The 20,038-nt window shown below is 27.7% G+C and overlaps 1 protein-coding gene across 1 annotated transcript in view; it reads right to left on the bottom strand.

Annotated features, from left to right (window-relative positions):
- The window catches only part of LOC122522622 (SET and MYND domain-containing protein 4-like), a 25,653-nt gene extending 7,181 nt beyond the window's left edge, over nt 1-18,472 (bottom strand). Inside the window, exons 1-3 of the mRNA XM_043643850.1 lie at nt 17,890-18,472; nt 16,750-16,897; nt 6,384-6,505 (exon numbers count right to left, since the gene is read on the bottom strand). Of these exons, the coding sequence (XP_043499785.1) occupies nt 6,384-6,505; nt 16,750-16,897; nt 17,890-18,268 (649 nt within the window). The 5' untranslated portion in view covers nt 18,269-18,472. The remainder of the gene's footprint in view (nt 1-6,383; nt 6,506-16,749; nt 16,898-17,889) is intronic.
- Nucleotides 18,473-20,038: the final 1,566 nt, after the last annotated feature.

Genomic DNA, 20,038 nt, shown 5'->3' with positions numbered 1-20,038 from the left:
TGTTCTTCTCCCGTATATCTATCGTATTTTTTAAACATTTAATATACGGTTATTTTCAATAAGAAATGAAACATTCGTACAAATGTTTTATCATCAACATTGCGAATAATAAAATATACGTCTATATACTTAACAATTTATTTTTTTATATATAAATGATAAAAATATATATATATATATTATATAATAAATTAATAAAATATTAAATAGAAGCATTATTTTTACGTATCAAATTAATCGAACATATTTACATGTTCACAAATAAATGATTTAAAACACAAAGGATACAAAATTTGAATGATTTAGAAAAGTCAACAAAAAAATTGATTGAAAATCTACGCACACACACACACACACATATATCCGTTCGTCGTTTTGTTCGGTTATTTATGTTGGATGATTTTAGGTATGGAGAATCTAACAGGAAAACATATTTTCCAATAAAGAGTTAACAACTATCTTCGAACGATCGATCGATAGATAGATCGATCTATCGATCTAACGTTAGATGTGTGTTAGTTTGACGAAACATTGACGGAATAATATTCACGGATATTTCACGTGTTCGTTCTCACAAATGCATGGAATTGCTCAACAACCATTCTCAACAGTGCACGCCTCGTTTGCACGGGAAATCCGATATTTTACGAACCGAGAGTATTTGCCACTGAAATAAATGATTGCCAACCGAGAGAGAACTTTACCACAGCGGACTCGATCAGTTTTCCATACATATAGATGTGTATATGCATATGTGTGTGTGTGTGTGTGTGTGTATATAGTTAACAGACTATTTGTGTGAGAACAAAAAATATAAGTTAGAAAAGATTTCGTTTTATTTCTCTTCTCATTTCTTTTCTGATTTGTTTTTTTTTTTTTAATTCTTAATCAACACTCGTTATATATTATTTTATCGATTTGTACATTTGAAAATGGGAACGTACCTATTTTATAAAATTGTCTGCTTAATTGCGAAAGAATCGTGATGATTGTTTGTTGTCTTGATGAACGTGTATTCTTCGTATAAATAATATCCCAATAATAAGTCCTTGTTAAATATATACGATGCTCACATATATATACATATGCACATATATATACATATATCACTTTTTAGCAGTACACATACACACACTCGCGTATTTGTATAGCAACGAAACACGTACACGTATACTAGAAATAAATTTTATATTAATCTAATAAACATTTTTACTTTATATAATTAATAATAATTCAATAATAAATTCTGTACACATATACACATATATTTCTAACAGTACACACATACACACACACTCGAGTATTTGTATAGCAACGAAACACGTACACGTATACTAGAAATAAATTTTATATTAATCTAATAAACATTTTTACTTTATATAATTAATGATAATTTAATAATAAATTCTGTTAGAGTGATCCCTAACATATACACATATATATCACTTTTGTAGCAGTACACACACACACACACACTCGCGTATATATGCATATTACTTGCATAGCAACGAAAAATGCACGCGTATACGCGAAATTAATTTCGTATTTATCTAATATCGTTTATACCTCTCTCGTAGCTCGAATAAGACTGACAATATGAGAACAACTACGCAGAATATTATTCCAACAGAAACCGAAACTACACGAAGGTCGATGTGTTTACAAATTCATAATAGAAAAACAATTAACAATATTGGAATAAAGACACCGGTTGAGGACTGAGGGAATAATGTAAACATATAAACAAAACATTCAATGATCGAGAAACCGTTCTTTCGATTAGCTTCACTTTTCCTCACCCTTCCCTTCCCTTTCTTTCCCTATTCCATCATCATTCTTCTTATCTTCTAACATAACGTGTATACATTTTTCTATCACATTTAATATGCACATATATATTAAATAATAAAAATCAATTCATAAAATGATTTGTTGAGACTTAACTATAACGTGTATACATTTTTCCATCACATTTAATATGCATTATATTAAATAACGAAAATCAATTCTGATAAAATGATTTGTTGAGATTTAACTATAACGTGTATACATTTTTCTATCACATTCAATATGTAAATATATATAATACAAATCAAAACGATTTGTTATTATATTCCATAATAATAATTGTTTTAAAATAGTTTTTATTCCCCTATAATATATATAATAAAAAATAAAAATAATATATTTAATATAATAGTTTTTATTCCTCTATTTGTTTTTTAATTGCATAGATAAAAAAAAAGAAACTACAAAGAAAGAAAAAAGGAAAAAATTAAAAGAGAGAGAGAGAAAGAGAATTCCAGTATGAGTTGTATTCCATCCTTTTTATTCCCAATCCCTGAGAAGCAAAGGGATGGAACATCGATTACTACAAGGACAGATTACTCGTACCACCTACGGTGATGACAATGCTTTGCAGGAATAAAGGAAGCAAAATACAATGATCTGGAAATCCTTTCTCAATCGTTTTCCACGTTTTCTCGCTTTCAAATCGTATCCGGGGGAGTAGGGGGGTGGGGGGAAAGGCATATCATCTCTCATGTCGTGTGATCTCTGACAAAAAGATTACTATACTTCGTTAGAAAAAAAAAAGAATTTTTTTCATTTTTCCTTTCACTTTATATTTTTATTATTATTTTTTTTTTATTCTCCTTCGCGTTTTGTTTAATTTTTCTTTTATTTTTTATTTACGCTTTGTTCTGTGTGTAATGTTCTTGCATTTTAAATCTATATTGTTATCGTTGTAATTAATAAGTTCATCGTTTTGTTAAGTTTTGTTTTTGAGAAAGAATGTTAATTTTGGGAAAAAGTAAGATTAGCATGTTCAGTAAGCTCGTTTAGTAACTTCCAAAGTTAGTTATCCTAATCGTTTTCCACGAAGGGAAAGTTTTTTCGAATGGAATGCAATATCGTAAAGTTACGCATCGATGCATTCTTCCAAAGTAAAATAGTCCCTTTTGTTCATTTTAACTTCAACCGATTTTATCTTTACTTTAGTTCATTTTCTTTCAAAATACTATCTTCAATTTAAACTTATCATCATCATCATCATTATCATTATTATTTTCACTATTATTATCAGGATGAACCAAAAGAGTTCGTGCATTTTTTAATTTATATTTCCAAAGTAAATTTAACAAAAAAAAAAAAAACAATCCAATTATGCAGTTTCAAAGTAAAAACCATTTGATTAAACGCACGAACTTTTGATTCGTCATCCTGATACTATTATCGGAAAAATGTTCAAATATTTAAGAGAGAGTGTTTTCTTTTTAATAAATAATTTCTTTTCTTTTTTTTTTATAATACGTTCATTCATCAACGTGTCCGTCACGTTTATCAAGTATTATGTTTAGAGGATAATTTTGAATGTAGGTAGTGTCGACTGTGTCTAAGCGAATCTTGTTATCGAACGAAAGGTAGAACCGAACATTGGAGAGTGAGAGAGACAGGTAACTTGACAGAGAAGAGGTGTGGAGGGAGGGGGAGGACTATGGTCTAACAACCCTAGTTGTCACCGTCAACAATGTTGTCGTTCGTGTGATCCATGTCAAGAAGGGTGACAATAAATATATGCGAAGGGTATTTATGCAAAACATGTTTAAACACAATTGATTCATTTTTTGGGAAAACATTTTTCTAAATTCCACATTAATTATCATATATTATGAATAATTTTAGATTTATATTAATATTAATAAAAATTTATATTTATAAATATATATTAAATTTTTATATTAAAATAATTATATTAAATTAATATCTTTTTTTTAAATCTTTTATATTAATAATTATTATTTTGATTAAATATTAATTAAAGAAAAACTTCTCACTTATATAATTTAAAACAAATTATATAATACATACGTATTATATTATATTTGTCATAAAATTTTGTTGGTTCAATTATTTAATTCAAGAGAGATAAATCAAAAATAATGATATTTTTTGTATTAACTTTTAGAACATTTCAAATCAATCCACGTATGGTCACAGTGTATAAAAAGTATATATGTTATTATTAAATAAGATACACATATAAGACACATACATAAATCTAATAAATTTGATTTAATGGTAATCCGAGAGGAATTATATTTCAATGTCGTTAATAATTATGACACGAATTTATTCGAAATGAATATATACGCGTGTGTCTACAGAGATCAAAGGTTTAGGGTTAAAGACCTTTGTCTACCATAACGTTTCTACCTTCCACCCCCCTACCCCTTTTTTTTGTTTCAACCCTCCTTATATCATTCCAGACACGCACGAGAGAATATACCCTAACAAAATTACCGTGCAACGCGAATCATGTTCGGCTTTTGCGAACGATCGATATTTTGATCATGGCTAGAGGGAAATGATACCTAACTTCAATTTGGATCTTATTATTCTCTTTCTGCAATATCTTTTTACCTTTCATTATTCGAATGATTGATAATAATCATATAATTTATATTTAAACGAGATTTCAACAAATTCAAATTATATAAAGTTCGAATTAAATCATATTGCAGAAAATTATTATCAATTTAGTTTGTTATTATATTATATTATATATAGTATGTAATTTTTCATACGTGTAAAAATAATAATAATAATAAAAAAAAACTGGTGTGTGTACTTATGTACTCACGTAAGAAGTTATACTTCTTTGCTGTACCAAAACGAACATAACCTCAATAACCTCAAAAATAACTTAAAAAAAAACTTCAAAGAAAAAAAAAAACTGGTGTGTGTACTTATGTACGCACGTAAGAAGTTATACTTCTTTGCCGTACCAAAACGAATATAACCTCAATAACCTCAAAAATAACTTCAAAAAAAAACTTCAAAGAAAAGAAATAACTTAAAAAAAAAACTGGTGTGTGTACTTATGTACGCACGTAAGAAGTTATATTTCTTTGCCGTACCAAAACGAACATAACCTTAATAACCTCAAAAATAAATTAACAAAAAAAAATTTATTATTATTATTATTAATTTAAATTTATTATCGATATATTATATATATTAGAAAGAATAATAAAATATCATAATATAGATATCAGTCCATACTAAATATAAGAGAGATATATCGAATTAATTCACGCGTCAACAGTCATGGCGCGGTTACAGCATTAGTTCTCGCTTCGATCATTTAAGTCAAGCAGCGCTGAGTACGATTAGTATTTGGATTGGGTGACCCGCTTGAGAAAAAAGGGGGAAGAAGAAGTGAAGACAACTTCATGCCGTATACTTGAAATCGCTTTGCCGCGCGTCGTAAATACCGACAAACTTCATGGTGTCATTTTTCCAGACGCTCGGAACAAAATCACTTCCCATTACATTTTTCCCAACTCGCCAAAAGAAGTATAACTTCAAAAATAGAAAAAAAGAAAGAGAGAGAGAGAGAAATGCAAGTAAAATTGTTCCTTTATCTTTTGTTCGTCAAGTTGGTTGTATTAGAATGGTATGCAACACTTAGAACGTCATTCTCGTTCCTTCATTGCAAGTTTAGTTTTAGGTATTTTAGCGTTTAGTTTTGATTTTCTTCTTTCTTCTTGATTTCATCCAAACTCGAGAAGTAATGAGATCCATACCAATCTTTCATCTTTCTCTCTCTCTCTCTCTCTTGTCCTAACTTTCTCGTTATCCTAGGTATTACACGTACTACCAATTACAAGTTTCACTCTAAGACAATATTATTTCAAGGTAATACAAGATGTTAGATAGATTATACAATCTATACGTTCGTATAACATAGACGGTTATCGAACGGTCTTGTTTCAACCTCTAATGCATCTGTATACATTAGTTATGTTAATCACCTGGTTAACAAGACAATCAAATTTCAACTCCTAAATTTCAACTCGTAAATTTCACAAACGTTTGATATTATATTGAAAAGAATTATTTTAGAAAATTTGTTTGATGTTTTTTCTTTTTTCTATGTCTTTGATTAATATGCAATTTTTTCGAATAATTTTTATTATTAATCTTTCGTATACACGTTTGAATTTAACACTGATTGTGAGATTGTTAATTTTAATTTTATTTATGATATGTTTCTTTAATCTGCGATTCTTCAAATTGTTTAAATTCAATTTGTTATGGTTTTGGATATGCAACGAATCCTGATTTTGCATCAATGCAACAACATCGAAGATCATTTTTTCGGTGATTATTTTATTTTATTTTTTGGCTTATGTTTCCTGTTTCTTTTGTTTTTTTTTTAATATGTTAAATTAATTTTACGTTCAAATATGATTTCAAATATAAATGATATGTTATCAGAATCTAATCTAACATTTTGTAAACTTTTTATTTTAATGATTAACTCGTTCTTTTTTACTATAATGATTGAAATAATAATAATATTTGATTATTATACATACATTTGCTTATCATCCTGGGGTAATGCGGCACTATAATAGGAGGAGATGGTAATTCAATGGAGAACGTTTCTTTACCTTCTATACGTCTTTTCAAATCTGCCTTCTTAAATCGAATAATATCCCTGAAATAAAAATAATTTATTGATCCAGATAATCATCGAGATAATCTGTTAAGATTGGATTAATTATTCTCACACTTAGAAAATAAAAACTTAGATTATATCAAAGTGGTATTCTGGAAATATCTCATTTTCAAATTATAACGAGATATTTCAATATTACGTTAGATTAATTATTTAAAATTAAACCTGAAACGTATGTGTGTTAAACAAATTTCAATTCATAACACGATTATTTATTCTCCTAGAAAATAATTATACAGTATCTAATAATTTCTTTTTCAAAGTCACATTTTTAATGAACATTTATTCTCATGTTTTTTAACGAAACTAATTAATGCAGACATTTTTTAGAGAGAGAGAGAGAGAGAGAGAAAAAAAATAAACTGTGAACATATAAAACACAGTAAATACAAATTAGAAAAAAAGAGTAATTCTAACTGAAGAATTAATCATTTTCAGAGTAACCTTGATGAAAGCTAATATTCATCTTTACATATGAGCAATATAAATGAGTGAACTTTAGCTGAGTATTTTTGTTACACCCAATACATACGTATATGCATATATATATATATATATATATATATATATATAAATACGTCAAGTAACGTAGATAACAGAATAATCTTGGTGAAGCAAATTTTCTCACATTTTCTCACGGGTAATTAATTAGCTCGTTATCGTAACTCGGTAGAATGATATATATACATATATATATAGTTGGTTACATGTCGTTTTATGTAGCCGACGTCATCTTTATTAAATGTGAAGAGAAAAGGGACACATTCGTGTGAATACTGTGAAGATACCAGAGATATTATCAAAAGTGTCATGAAAATTTCCCCAATCTTATGTTCGCAAGAATGTTGTTCAACGCTACATCAACACGTTATATCTATCTCTCTTTCAGATTCTCATTCTCTTTCTCTTTCTCTCTTTTGTTATGCGATATTCGACGAAACTATTTACGAAGAAATGCAGTAGATTTAACTTAGAGAATTTCGCGACAAGCCTCATTTGCATATGTTGCGTGTATTATACGATATAATAAAACATATGTGCTCATAATTATGAAAGTGGTCTAATGTAAATTAAAATTAAAAAAAGATAATAAAAAAAAAAGGATAATATACACGTTAATTAGCATATCACATTATTTGAAATTTAATGAATTCAATGTTCCTTCGAATAATCCCTTAAATAATTCCAAACAAAAAAAAGAAGATATACGATTAATTCTATTATTTTTCATAATTATTGTTACACGTATATTTCAGTTAACGAGGCATTAAACTCGTGCGTGATAAATAATTTCTTAATTAACAAGAATCTTTTTTTTTTATTTATTCTCATTAGAATTTTTCATGTTGTTTTTTTTTCTATTTTATTATATTTGTCTCATTATGGATGCGTAAAGGAGTCAAACGTTGGCAAATAAATTTAATTTAATGTATATATATATTTTTTGGGAAATGATATTTCTTCTAAAGCGAAGTAAACGAATAAAAATTTTTATTTTATAAAAAGAGATGAAAAAAGAAAATTAAATAGAACTTCCAGTCGATCGACGCTTGAACGAAATTATTGGAGATTTTAGTGTAGTATGTGTGTACGTGTGTGTTTTGAGTGTTTATGTGTGTGTGTGTGTGTTTCTGATATGCTAATTATAAGTAAAAGCAGGGAGTATAATTTCAACGTACTGTGCTTTTCGAAATTCACCGTTAGACTGGCACGTTGTGTTCTCTGTGAAAGTTTTTATAGTGAATGTTGGTTATAGAACTTTTTAAAGGCTTCCTATGTATAACAAACATAATATTCGTAATAAATAAAATTTACGATTATAATATTCTAATTTTAACATTGTTTTAATTTTTCTGTAATTATTTTAATACTTCTGAGCAGAATTTGTTGTTGTCTAAAAGCAAGGTGTATAGGATTTAAAATCAAGTTTAAAAAAGTTATCTAAAAACATAAAAGAAAAATAAATGAAAATTATTTTCTATTTAAAATACGTTAATAGGAAATGTAATATTTTAATCAATATATATATGTTAAAACAAACTGAAATATAAGAAGAGTGAATTAGAGTATTAAAATAATTATTAATAAATCGATAAAAGTGTCTGTTGTCTAAAAGCTCGGTTTATAGGATTTAAAATCAAGTTTAAAAAAGTCATCTAAAAACATAAAAGAAAAATAAATCAAAATTATTTTCTATTTAAAATACGTTAATAGGAAATGTAATATTTCAACCAATATATTATATATGTGTTAAAATAAACTGAAATATAAGAAGAATGTATTAGAGAATAAAAATAATTGTAAACTAATCGATAAAAGTGTCTGTTGTTGTCTAAAAGCAAGGTGTAAACGATCTATGTACCGTCCTCTTCGAAGTCTCCTGTTAGACTGAGTCATTGTCCTCTAGAAAATTACTTTTATTGAAAGTTGTTTATGTGACTTTCCGAACGTTGCGCATGTGTATAAAAGGAATCATACACCTAATACATAAAAATTAAGATTGTAACGTTCTCATTTTAGCATTTTTATCATTTTTATCATTTTTATATAATTATTTAAATAATTATATAAATTAAAATATAATTAATTAAATAAAATTTAAAACTGTAACGTTCTGATTTTAGTATTTATTATTTTTATGTAATTCTTTTAACAAAGGTTTACTTGTTTCAATGTTCTTATGTTTAATGTATGTAATGTTTAAACCAATGCATATGTGTTTAAAAAATCTAAAATATTATTAGAGATTCAATTAGAATATTAAAATAATTATTAATTAATCGATAATTATATTTAATTAAATTATAGTTAATTAAGAATATTAAATAACTTCTATCTGATGTTTTATTAGATGAAAATTTTACCCCACCTTCTCGAAGTCATCACTGCGCAAGAACATTAATACAAATATACATTTATTGAAAGAATTAAATAAAAATCATAAAAATACTAAAATCAGAACGTTTTAATCTTAAATTCTATTTATTAGATGCATTATTCACTTTATACACATGCGCAACGTTAGGAAAGTCATATAAACAAATTTCGATAAAAGTAATTTTCTAGAGGATAACGTATCAGTTTGAAGGTGAATTTCGAGGAGGACGGTACATAGATCATATATTCCGAGCTTTTTAACAACAATAGACTCTTGCATCGATTAATTAACAATTGTTACAATGCACTAATGCACTCTTTTTATGTTACAGCAGAATTTTAGTCTCGAAGTTGTCACTGCGCAAGAGCGGTTAAATAGTTACATAAAAATGATAAAAATACTCAAATCAGAACGTTTTTTCGACATTTGCATCGATTAATTAACAATTATTACAATGCACTAATGCACTCTCTTTATGTTACAGCAGAATTTTAGTCTCGAAGTCGTCACTGCGCAGGAGCGGTTAAATAATTACATAAAAATGATAAAAATACTAAAATCAGAACGTTTTTTCGACATTTGCATCGATTAATTAACAATTATTACAATGCACTAATGCACTCTCTTTATGTTACAGCAGAATTTTAGTCTCGAAGTCGTCACTGCGCAGGAGCAGTTAAATAATTACATAAAAATGATAAAAATACTAAAATCAGAACGTTTTTCCGACATTTGCATCGATTAATTAACAATTATTTTAATATTCTAACGCACTCTCTTTTTATTTCAGCATATTTAAACAAATGTGTACTGGTTTAAACATTACATACCTATTAAGATACTTTGAATATTAAATAATTTCGATTTGATGTTTTATTAGATGAAAATTTTATCCCACTCCCTCGAAATCATCACTGTGCAGGAAAATTAAAACAAATATACCGTTATTGATAGAATTACATAAAAATCATAAATATGCAAGAATCAGAACGTTTTAATTTTTATAAATTTTATTTATTAGGTATTATATATTATTTTCGTTATGCACATGCACCTCTTTCATAAACAACATTCAATAAAAGTACTTTCATCAAAGGGACAACGTATCAGTCGAATGGTATATTTTAAAAAGAGGAAATTACGTTAAAATTTGTATCTGTTCGTATATTAAATTATTCATTTTTTTTTCCGATTAATTAATAATCATTCAATACATATCTTCGTTAAAACTTTGAACGAACGTCGAGAGATATTTCGTAATAAAAATAGAGAAAGAAAAGGGTTCGAAATTTTGTCTACTACTATTTAACGTTTTAAAAGTGTCAAGAGTACAGTGTTAAAGTAATTTTAGGAAATATATCCTAAAATGTTCAATGAAAATGCTTTTGAGTACGACGATCTAATGCATCCTTTGATTGAATTCTATACTCGTCTCTTAAAATGCTTCTGGTTCATTTCAAATGTTTATTAGACGATTTGAGATATAAAATAAATGTTCGAATAAAATATACGATCGTTTAGAAATAATTAACAAAAATTAAAACTATTCGTTGATAACAAACATTCGAATTAATTGAATTTGAATAAAATAAAATTACTTGTTAAATTATATTTTTCATATTATTATTATTATTATTAATACTTATTTATTGTCGTAGAAATAATTCCTTTTTTCTTTGCAGAAAAAAATTAATAACTAACAAATTTTTCGTTTCATTAAACGGAATATCTCGATATGCATTTTATCGATTGCAGGATAACAGACATCGAAACCGGTTTAATTCGATTTCAGTTCACGTTCGCTCAATAATTTTCTAGTTAACAAGATATCCCATTTTACACCATTGAATTCTTGGTTTTCTCCTTCTTCCTCTTTTTTTGTTGTTTTTTAGTAGTTATATATATATGAAAATAATGCAACATAGCACACTCATTTTCAGTGAAAATTTATAACATTGGACAACACCTGCAAAATCGTTTAACCGATGCTGTCGCGACTGTTAACTAGAAAATTATTGAGCGAACATGGATTGAAATTGAATACAGAGTTTGATATCTGTCCTGTGATCAACAGAGTGCACACATATCGGGAGATACTAATTCTTATAACAGAGAATAATCAATTTTTATATTTTAATATTATTCCATCGAAAATGATTCTCCTATTATTTCTACGTAACGCTGAATTTTATCTAATAATAAATAATCATCTTACGTTTATTATAAGATTAATTCAAGGATTACTTTTTGATAAATTATTTCAACACACTTTTCCGATAGAAAAAATATATTAAGATAATTTTTACGATTTAATAAATGATAAACAAAAAATTGTATAAATTAACAACTTGCCTGAGTCTCGTTTATAAATCGATTATAAATAAAAATAAAAATATATGTTCATTTAAATTATACACTTGAGAAAGAACGATTAATTTATTTCACGTTTGTATTAAAAAAAAAAAAAAGAAAAAGAAAAAAGAAAGAACAACAAAAGTTAGGTGAAAACATTTGTGCGATAAAAATTGTTTTAAACGGAAACAAGGATTGTTATAAATTTTCAAAGTATCCCGTTATAAAAGTATCGAGTATTTTAACTAAAATGGTATATAAAAAAAAAATGATTCTCCTATTATTTCTAGGTAATGCTGAATTTTATCTAATAATAAATAATCATCTTACGTTTATTATAAGATTAATTCAAGGATTACTTTTTGATGAATTATTTCAACACACTTTTCCGATAGAAGAAATGTATTAAGATAATTTTTTACGATTTAATAAATGATAAACAAAAAATTGTATAAATTGACAACTTGCCTGAGTCTCGTTTATAAATCGTTTATAAATAAAAATAAAAATATATGTTCATTTAAATTATACACTTGAGAAAGAACGATTAATTTATTTCACGTTTGTATTAAAAAAAGAAAAAAAGGAAAAAAGAAAAAAGAAAGAACAACGAAAGTTAGGTGAAAACATTTGTGCGATAAAAATTGTTTTACACGGAAACAAGGATTGTTATAAATTTTCAAAGTATCCCGTTATAAAAGTATCGAGTATTTTAACTAAAATGGTATATAAAATACAAAAAAACGATATCGTAAGTTTTTTTTATCGAATAATGTTTCAATACTTTTGGATTCGTCGTGAAAGGTTTGTTCGTGCGAACAAGGGTTAATCCTAGGTTAGTATAGCAGTGAAAGAGTAGATGAGGTAAAAGGGTTGGAGGGTCGATTGGTACCAGCCTCGAAACAGACCATGGTTCTACGTAAAGTGAGAAAGAAAGAAAGAAAGAGAAAGAGAGAGAAAGCAAACTTTATGCATCGATCGATCATGCCAACGGCGAAATAACATATTTTTTTGTTCCTCTGTTGTTGCAAGACCATCCCGGTGAAAATGGAACGTGCATGAAACTTTTCACAACCTTTTCTCGACAGTTATATTCATTTTTTATTGATTCAATACAATGTTGTATTTTTTTTTATTAGGTATATTTTTTCTTTATATTTTTTATTTTTTTTATACCCAAAAAAGGATTATTTTCTCTTTGTTCGCAGGAATTCGTATGGGTGTGTGTGTGTGTGTGTGGGCTTGTATTTATTCGATTTTTATATTTTTATTTAATTTTCGTAGTTGTGCTCTTGTTTTTTCTTTTTCTTCTTTTTTTAATTTATAATTAATCAGTTAATTATCTCGTTAACGAGTATATTTCGTTATTAACATAATTTAGGATAGGTTTTATGTCGAAATATTTATCGTGTTTTTGATGGTTAAATATTTTCTACAAACAATAGTTTTAATAATACTAAATTATTTAAACATTATCAAACTTCTTTACGTCATAGCAAATGAACTTTATAATTATGAGTGCAATATCCTATAAATACTCTGAGCATAACCCTAATGCAACCCTAATGCAAACTTAACTCTCTTATGGTAGTTGTGTATACCTATGATGTAATATTTAAATAAACGAAAAGTATAGTCGACTATATTTTATTGAAATATTTTATACGCTTTTATCCAAATGTTTACAACGTTCCAAATAATTTGTTTTCTTTTTATTTTCACAAACGTTACAAATATTATCGATATGGATACTACATGGTAGTTGTGTATACCTGATGCAATATTTAAATAAACGAAAATTATAGTCGACTATATTTTATTGAAATATTTTATACGCAGTAATCCAGATGTTTATAACGTTCCAAATAATTTTGTTCTTTTTTATTTTCACAAACATTACAAATATTATCGATATTGATACTGCATGCGTTCTTTCCTTACTTACAAAAATCAGGAAAAATCGTACAATCAAACAATATCGAATGCTGCAATAAACATATCAAAATTTCTTATTTTCATTTATTTTCTGGTTATTTATTCAAGTACACATCTAACCTAAACTAATCACACACATCTAACCTAACTAACTTAACTAACCTAATTGATGAATCGAATAAAATTTCAGAAATTGGATTTATATCTTGAAATAAAATTGCATACTTATGTATACACGAAATATTTGCTTTACTAGAAGTTATATTATTTCGAAAAGAATACTACAAAATATTAGGAATGTTTTATTACGGATATTTACAGATTTTCAAAGATTTATGATCTTGCGAATAGGAGAACAAAGCTAGCACGTTGATAGTTCGAGCATCGATCCATAAAAATGCATTCTAGATACTTCAGTGTCTATCTATCTATCTACAATACAACGCATATGATATATCCATGTACATAACAAATATATTTATCTACTCTCTGCACGTTTATCGATTTTTCTCTTACATTATTTTTCTTTATCTCTCTCTCTCTCTCTTTCTCTTTCTCTTTCTCGTTCACTTATTCATTCTATCTTTTCTTTTTATCTTCTAATCGATGACTGCATTTTCGATACGAACACACAAATTGAAAATTCAAATATTTATATATCATTTATCTTACAAAACACTGTCCTACGATCATTTAAAAAACAAAATCAAGCACTGACCAAATGGAAAAACAAAATAAAAAGGAACAAAAAAAAGGGGAAAACGTTATAGAAAATTTAAAATTCGTTTTCCCATTAACAACGAGAATACACTAAACTACCAACTTGTTTACGGTCTATCGAATTTTCTTTTAAATTTAAATCCTTTCGCAGGTAAAAGTAAACTAAGCTTGAAATTGGTAAACGAAATTGGTAAACGAAATTGGTAATCGTCCAACTCTCAATTGAGATCTAATTCACCGATAATCTATCTCCCCTCCCCCCTTCCTTTTTTTCCTTCTCTTTGTTTGATAGGATTAAGAAAAAGAATAAAAGAAAAAAAAAATAAAGAAAAATAAGAGTAAAAATGGATATAACTGGAAATGAATCGAGTAGAAATTCGAGAGAGAGAGAGAGAGAGAGAAAGTAAATAAAGAGAAATAAAGAAGGTTTTTATTGGTCAAGGATTAAATAGAGAAAGGTTTTACTGTTGAGAAGAAAGGGGGAGGGAAGGGGTAGGGCGTCTTTTAAAAAGCTTTCACACCGATATATCTTTCTATCGTTTGTTAGATTCTCTTCTAACCGGTACTTCTCTCACGTATATTAAATTCATTTTTGCTGACTGGTGGAAGTGGTGGCATGGTGGTGGTGGGGAGGAGGGGGAGGAGGTGGAAGATGCCAGAAAAAGCCAATTTTAAGCTGTATATTATAGTTTATCCCTTAAAGTAGTACTATTACGACGTGTTAGCTGCTAACACGTGAAATATATATTACATACGATGAAAAGAACGTTCTGTTTTATTATAACCAGTTACGGTTTGTTCGATCTTTTCCTATCTTTCTTAACTTTTATCGAATTCTTCGCGAAAGAGATAACGTTTCTCGGTATTTCACTGGTCAAACCTTAATTCGTGGTTTTCTTTTTTACCAAATATTTCTAACACGTAACCCCACTTAAAATTAATTTCTTCTCTGACAATGACAATTATGAAAATATTTATTGTTAAATACTTCAAATACCTTCAGATAATATATAATCCTAGTTAACGTTATAATTTAAATATCTTTACACATAATAATGTAGATTTTTAGATGGAAAAAAGAAAAAACGATTAGAAACATTATTCACGATTGATAGATCATAGAAATTATTTTTAAATCTATTTTTTTTTTTTATTTATATCACGAATTATAATATCTCTTACTTATTCTATTCTAAAATATATTGAGTAAAAGTTTGATATCTCATACTAGACGCATATATCATAATCCGATGCTGCCATTACCCCCCCCTCTCTTTCACCCTATATATATATATATTTATACACGTATACATGATAAACGATTGATACGATCGATTATTTTTACGAGAAGCCTTTTAGCGTTTGAGAAATGGGAGTGGGGAGGTGTGCGTGTGTATGTGTGTGTGTGTGTTTGTGTGGATTATGAAGGCACTAAAAGTCGTCTTTTTAACGACAAATAACACGCTACTTATCTCTAAATTCTTATTTATTTTCCAATATATTGGCAATAAACGTAGTCACATTTCTGTCATGATATGAAATAAAAATCGATCTAGCAAAGTTTGAAAATGGTTTAAAATGTCGGATAGCATCGATTTATCATTCGCTTTGTTCGCGTTTGATCGAACCATTAGTAAGAAAGACTTTTTACGAGCACGAACCACTTTGTCGTGAGAAGAATTAAATATATTATTTATTTTATCCCGTTTTATATCATATCCGTCTCTTCTCGTTCCATTTTATTCTTTTTTTTTCAATCTTTCTCTCTTTATATTTTTATTTCTTTCATTTTTTTCTTTTTTTGTAAGAAAATAATACAATATGAGACGTACGAGGAGAAAAGGATTGAGAAAAATTTAGAGAAAACATCAAGGTACGACAATAGAGAAGAATCCATTTGTATAAATAATAAAACACGAGTTGCTTGAATTATTCACTGGGATAGGGGGTTGGGGTGGTAGGGGGTGGGAAAGGGGAAAGGGGGGACAGGGTCGATAAATAACGTTCTCTTCGTTTTTGTCAGATGTTATGTTTTTTCTTTCTTTTTTTTTTTTAATTTTATTTTCTCGTATCAAACCTATCGCGATGTGCATCAGTCATATTATAACAGTTAACGTTTATTATAGTCAATGGTGGTGCATCGTAGGAACATTCAGGTACACGTTGCGAATCAATTTGAAATGTTACAAATGTTATGAAATGCTACAAAATGTTTGTAGTTCGAAAATAAAATATTTTTTCAATTTTTTTTCTTTTTTTTCAAACGAGACTATATTGTATTATAAGAATACAAAAAAAAAAAAACAACTGAAATCTACTCAGAAAAAAAGAACTTTACCTCATTTTCGGCGGTACGTCGTTCGTTTCTTCGGCCAAACACAAATCTTCAAATGCATTTTTATAATCCCCCATGCAGATAAATATTTCGGATCTTTTCATGTAACCCAGAAGTAAACTGCTACCATAATCGACAGCTTCCCATTCAACTGCAACAAAAATACGTTCGGTGCATTTATCGAATTTACAGAATTTACAGAATGAATAATGGCGTTTATCAAAGTAGATCCATCTGTCATTGTCAGGTGAGACTGTTTAGAGAGAGAAAGAGAGAGAGAGAGAGAAACAAGAAACCCGGAAGAAGAGTTTCGAGAAGGCTTGAAGAATTTATCGTTTCGACTAAGTCATTTAGAAAATGAATGTTACCTTCTAATTATGCTTTTCAACTTGTTACGTTTTCTGACGTGTTCTTCCTTGAATACGACCGGTATGCGTGCATATTCCATTTACCTAATAAATCTCTCGTTATTCTCACGATCGTTGATTGTTCCTAATATTTTCAAGGATTCTCGACGAGTTTAGTTTTTGGTTTTTTTTCTTTTTTTATTATTAAAATCAATGGCTTGTTTTTTTTTTCTCGAAACCCTGCGTGCGATTTCACGTAATTTTTTGTAAAAGTTTCACGAATTGTTGTTAAGATATATTAAATATATTAATCAGGTGTGTGTTCGAACATTTAACTTAAAATATTTTTATCCTCGCGAGGGTTCGATGAATCTTTGAGAAAAAGTTTGAAGACTCATTGTTATTAAATTACGATCGGGAATGGGGTGGGGGGGAGGAAGGAGGAGGAAGAGGGTTGGTTGTATAATTCGATTGTTGAAAGTTCGATTGAATGCCGATAAATATTATACTTTCTCATTATGATTATCGAATTTCATCTTACCCAATATTATTTCTCATTATGATACGTAAATATAAATATCTAAACGGTTTCTAATATAATAACGTATTTCTATACTTTAAAATATTATATTTGAAATTCTATATAAACATAAGAGTAAACATTGCATAATCCTTCGTAGATTGGATAAAAAGGTTATTAAACGCGAAACAAAGAGAAAAATATTAAGGCACGCGTGCGTTTGTTGGAAGAAAAAAAAAACAAAAAAAAGGAAAAAAATGGAATAAAAATTCTTACGATTGGCGGGTGCTCGCACGATTGACATATTGATATTACTCAATGCAGTTTCGTATTGACCCTTAAGGATAAATTGAATTGCATCCATTCTCTTCATCTTAGCCGTAATAGGATCCTTGTCTTTGGAGTAAGTATTAACGTAACTTAATTTCTCATAAAAATATTCTTTCGATTTGTCATTAGTATAAATAGCACGTAAACGATCCTCGTCGTTATCGATGTCTTTAAAAACTGTATCGATCCATTTCGTACCGACCAAGCTTTTCATAACTGCGACAAATTCGTTAAAGAAACCGTCATGGGGAGTATAAAGAGTGCGACGACTGCATATATCTCTGAATCTAATATCATCTTTACTTAAATCCTTCTTAAGTGGCATCTTGTATTTCTATCACGTAACACTTATTTTCTTTCTTAACTTCTTCACTTAAATAAATAGAGAAAATGTACAATTTATGTTTCTCTTTGAACGATTCAATCAACAAAATTCTCGCGATGAAACACTCCCGAACAAAACGAATTCAAAGTTTAATCATTCACGAAACCAAACCGAATCCAAATACGGTTTTCATTTATTATCTTCTATCCCTGTTGGTTGAATTTCAACAAGGTTACGTTACACACACGTATACACCGATCAACACGTTTCTTCTAATTTTTCATCACACTCGTTATACGCACGTATGCATACACATACACGTATATATTCTCACACTAATACTTTTATAGAATTATAAACAGAAGATCAAGTATCGTATACACCAGACGATTCGGATAGAGAAGAAAAGTGGTTTATGCGGTTCTAGTGGTTTTAAACGTGTAACATGGTTTCACCAAGCTCGATCTATTCCGGGTACACACAGTTTGACCCATCCTAAATGTACTCTCTACTCGGTTAACTCAGAGTTATGCTAACAATGAACAAAGACAAGAGTTCCTATTTAGTTTCACTTCTTCTTATTCTTATTCTTATTTTTATTCTTATTCTTATTTTATTTCCCCCCCTTTTATCCCCTTTGGCCCCCTTCTCTTTCTTATCTATCAATATATTATACTATGTTGAAATTTTCAAAGCTTACAGTAGGGAGTGGGAAGTGAGAAGTGGGGGGATGAGGGGGTGAAAAGTGAGAGGTAGGGATGATGATTATTTAAGAATTCCTCTACACATTTTTCTCTTCTTAAAGAGAAAAATTGTCGATTCCTTATGAGGATTTTAGTCTACAGACAGGAAAGTATTAGACTGCAGCAGCAGAAGAAGGAAGAAAGGAAGGAAAAGTCTCTTGAGATACTTGCTACGTGTTTTCTTATTCCACCTTCTTTCTCTCTATCTTATTTTCTATCGTTTTTTTCCTATCGTTCTCTCTTTCCCTCTTATTCGCCGTTAGAATAATTTTAGATGTAACCCCGTCTCACTGGTGATCTTATTTTCGTCGTTCTAGAACGTGGATCAGCTTGCAATACCTATCTTACCTTGGCAGAGTCGTCATCTAACGGTATCTCAGAAGAAAACTTTAAGAACGAAAAGTTTTATAATAGTTTTAATTTGTTAGTCGATAAATAATAATATTATAATATATATTATAATAATTATTATATTTAATAGAATTTAATATAATATAATATAATAATATAATATAATAAAATAAATAAATAAATTATAAATAAATATAATATAATATAATATAATATAATATAAATATAATAAAATAAATAAATAAATAATAAATAAATATATTATTATATAATATAATATAAATATAATAATAATTAATATTATAATAATATTATAATATATATTATAATAATAATTATATTTAATATAATATAATATAATAAAATAAATAAATAAATAATAAATAAATATATTATAATATAATATAATATAATATGATATAATATAATATAATATAATATAATATAATATAAATATAATAATAATTAATATTATTGATTGGGTTTTATAAGTTTTTGAACGAATAAAAACATTGGGTGTGGACGTATTTTAATTTCTTTTTTTTTTTTTCCATATAACATTATATGACATATAAATATAATTTTACGATTTGTTTTTTATTTTTTATATTTACTTCTTTTCTTTTCTTTTCTTTTCTTTTTTTTTATTTTATAATTTTGCGTTTCTTTTTTGTTT

Source organism: Polistes fuscatus, unplaced genomic scaffold (assembly GCF_010416935.1).
Source record: "Polistes fuscatus isolate 324 unplaced genomic scaffold, CU_Pfus_HIC Scaffold5, whole genome shotgun sequence".
NCBI lineage: Eukaryota > Metazoa > Arthropoda > Insecta > Hymenoptera > Vespidae > Polistes > Polistes fuscatus.
This window is presented reverse-complemented; position numbering and strand designations above follow the sequence as displayed.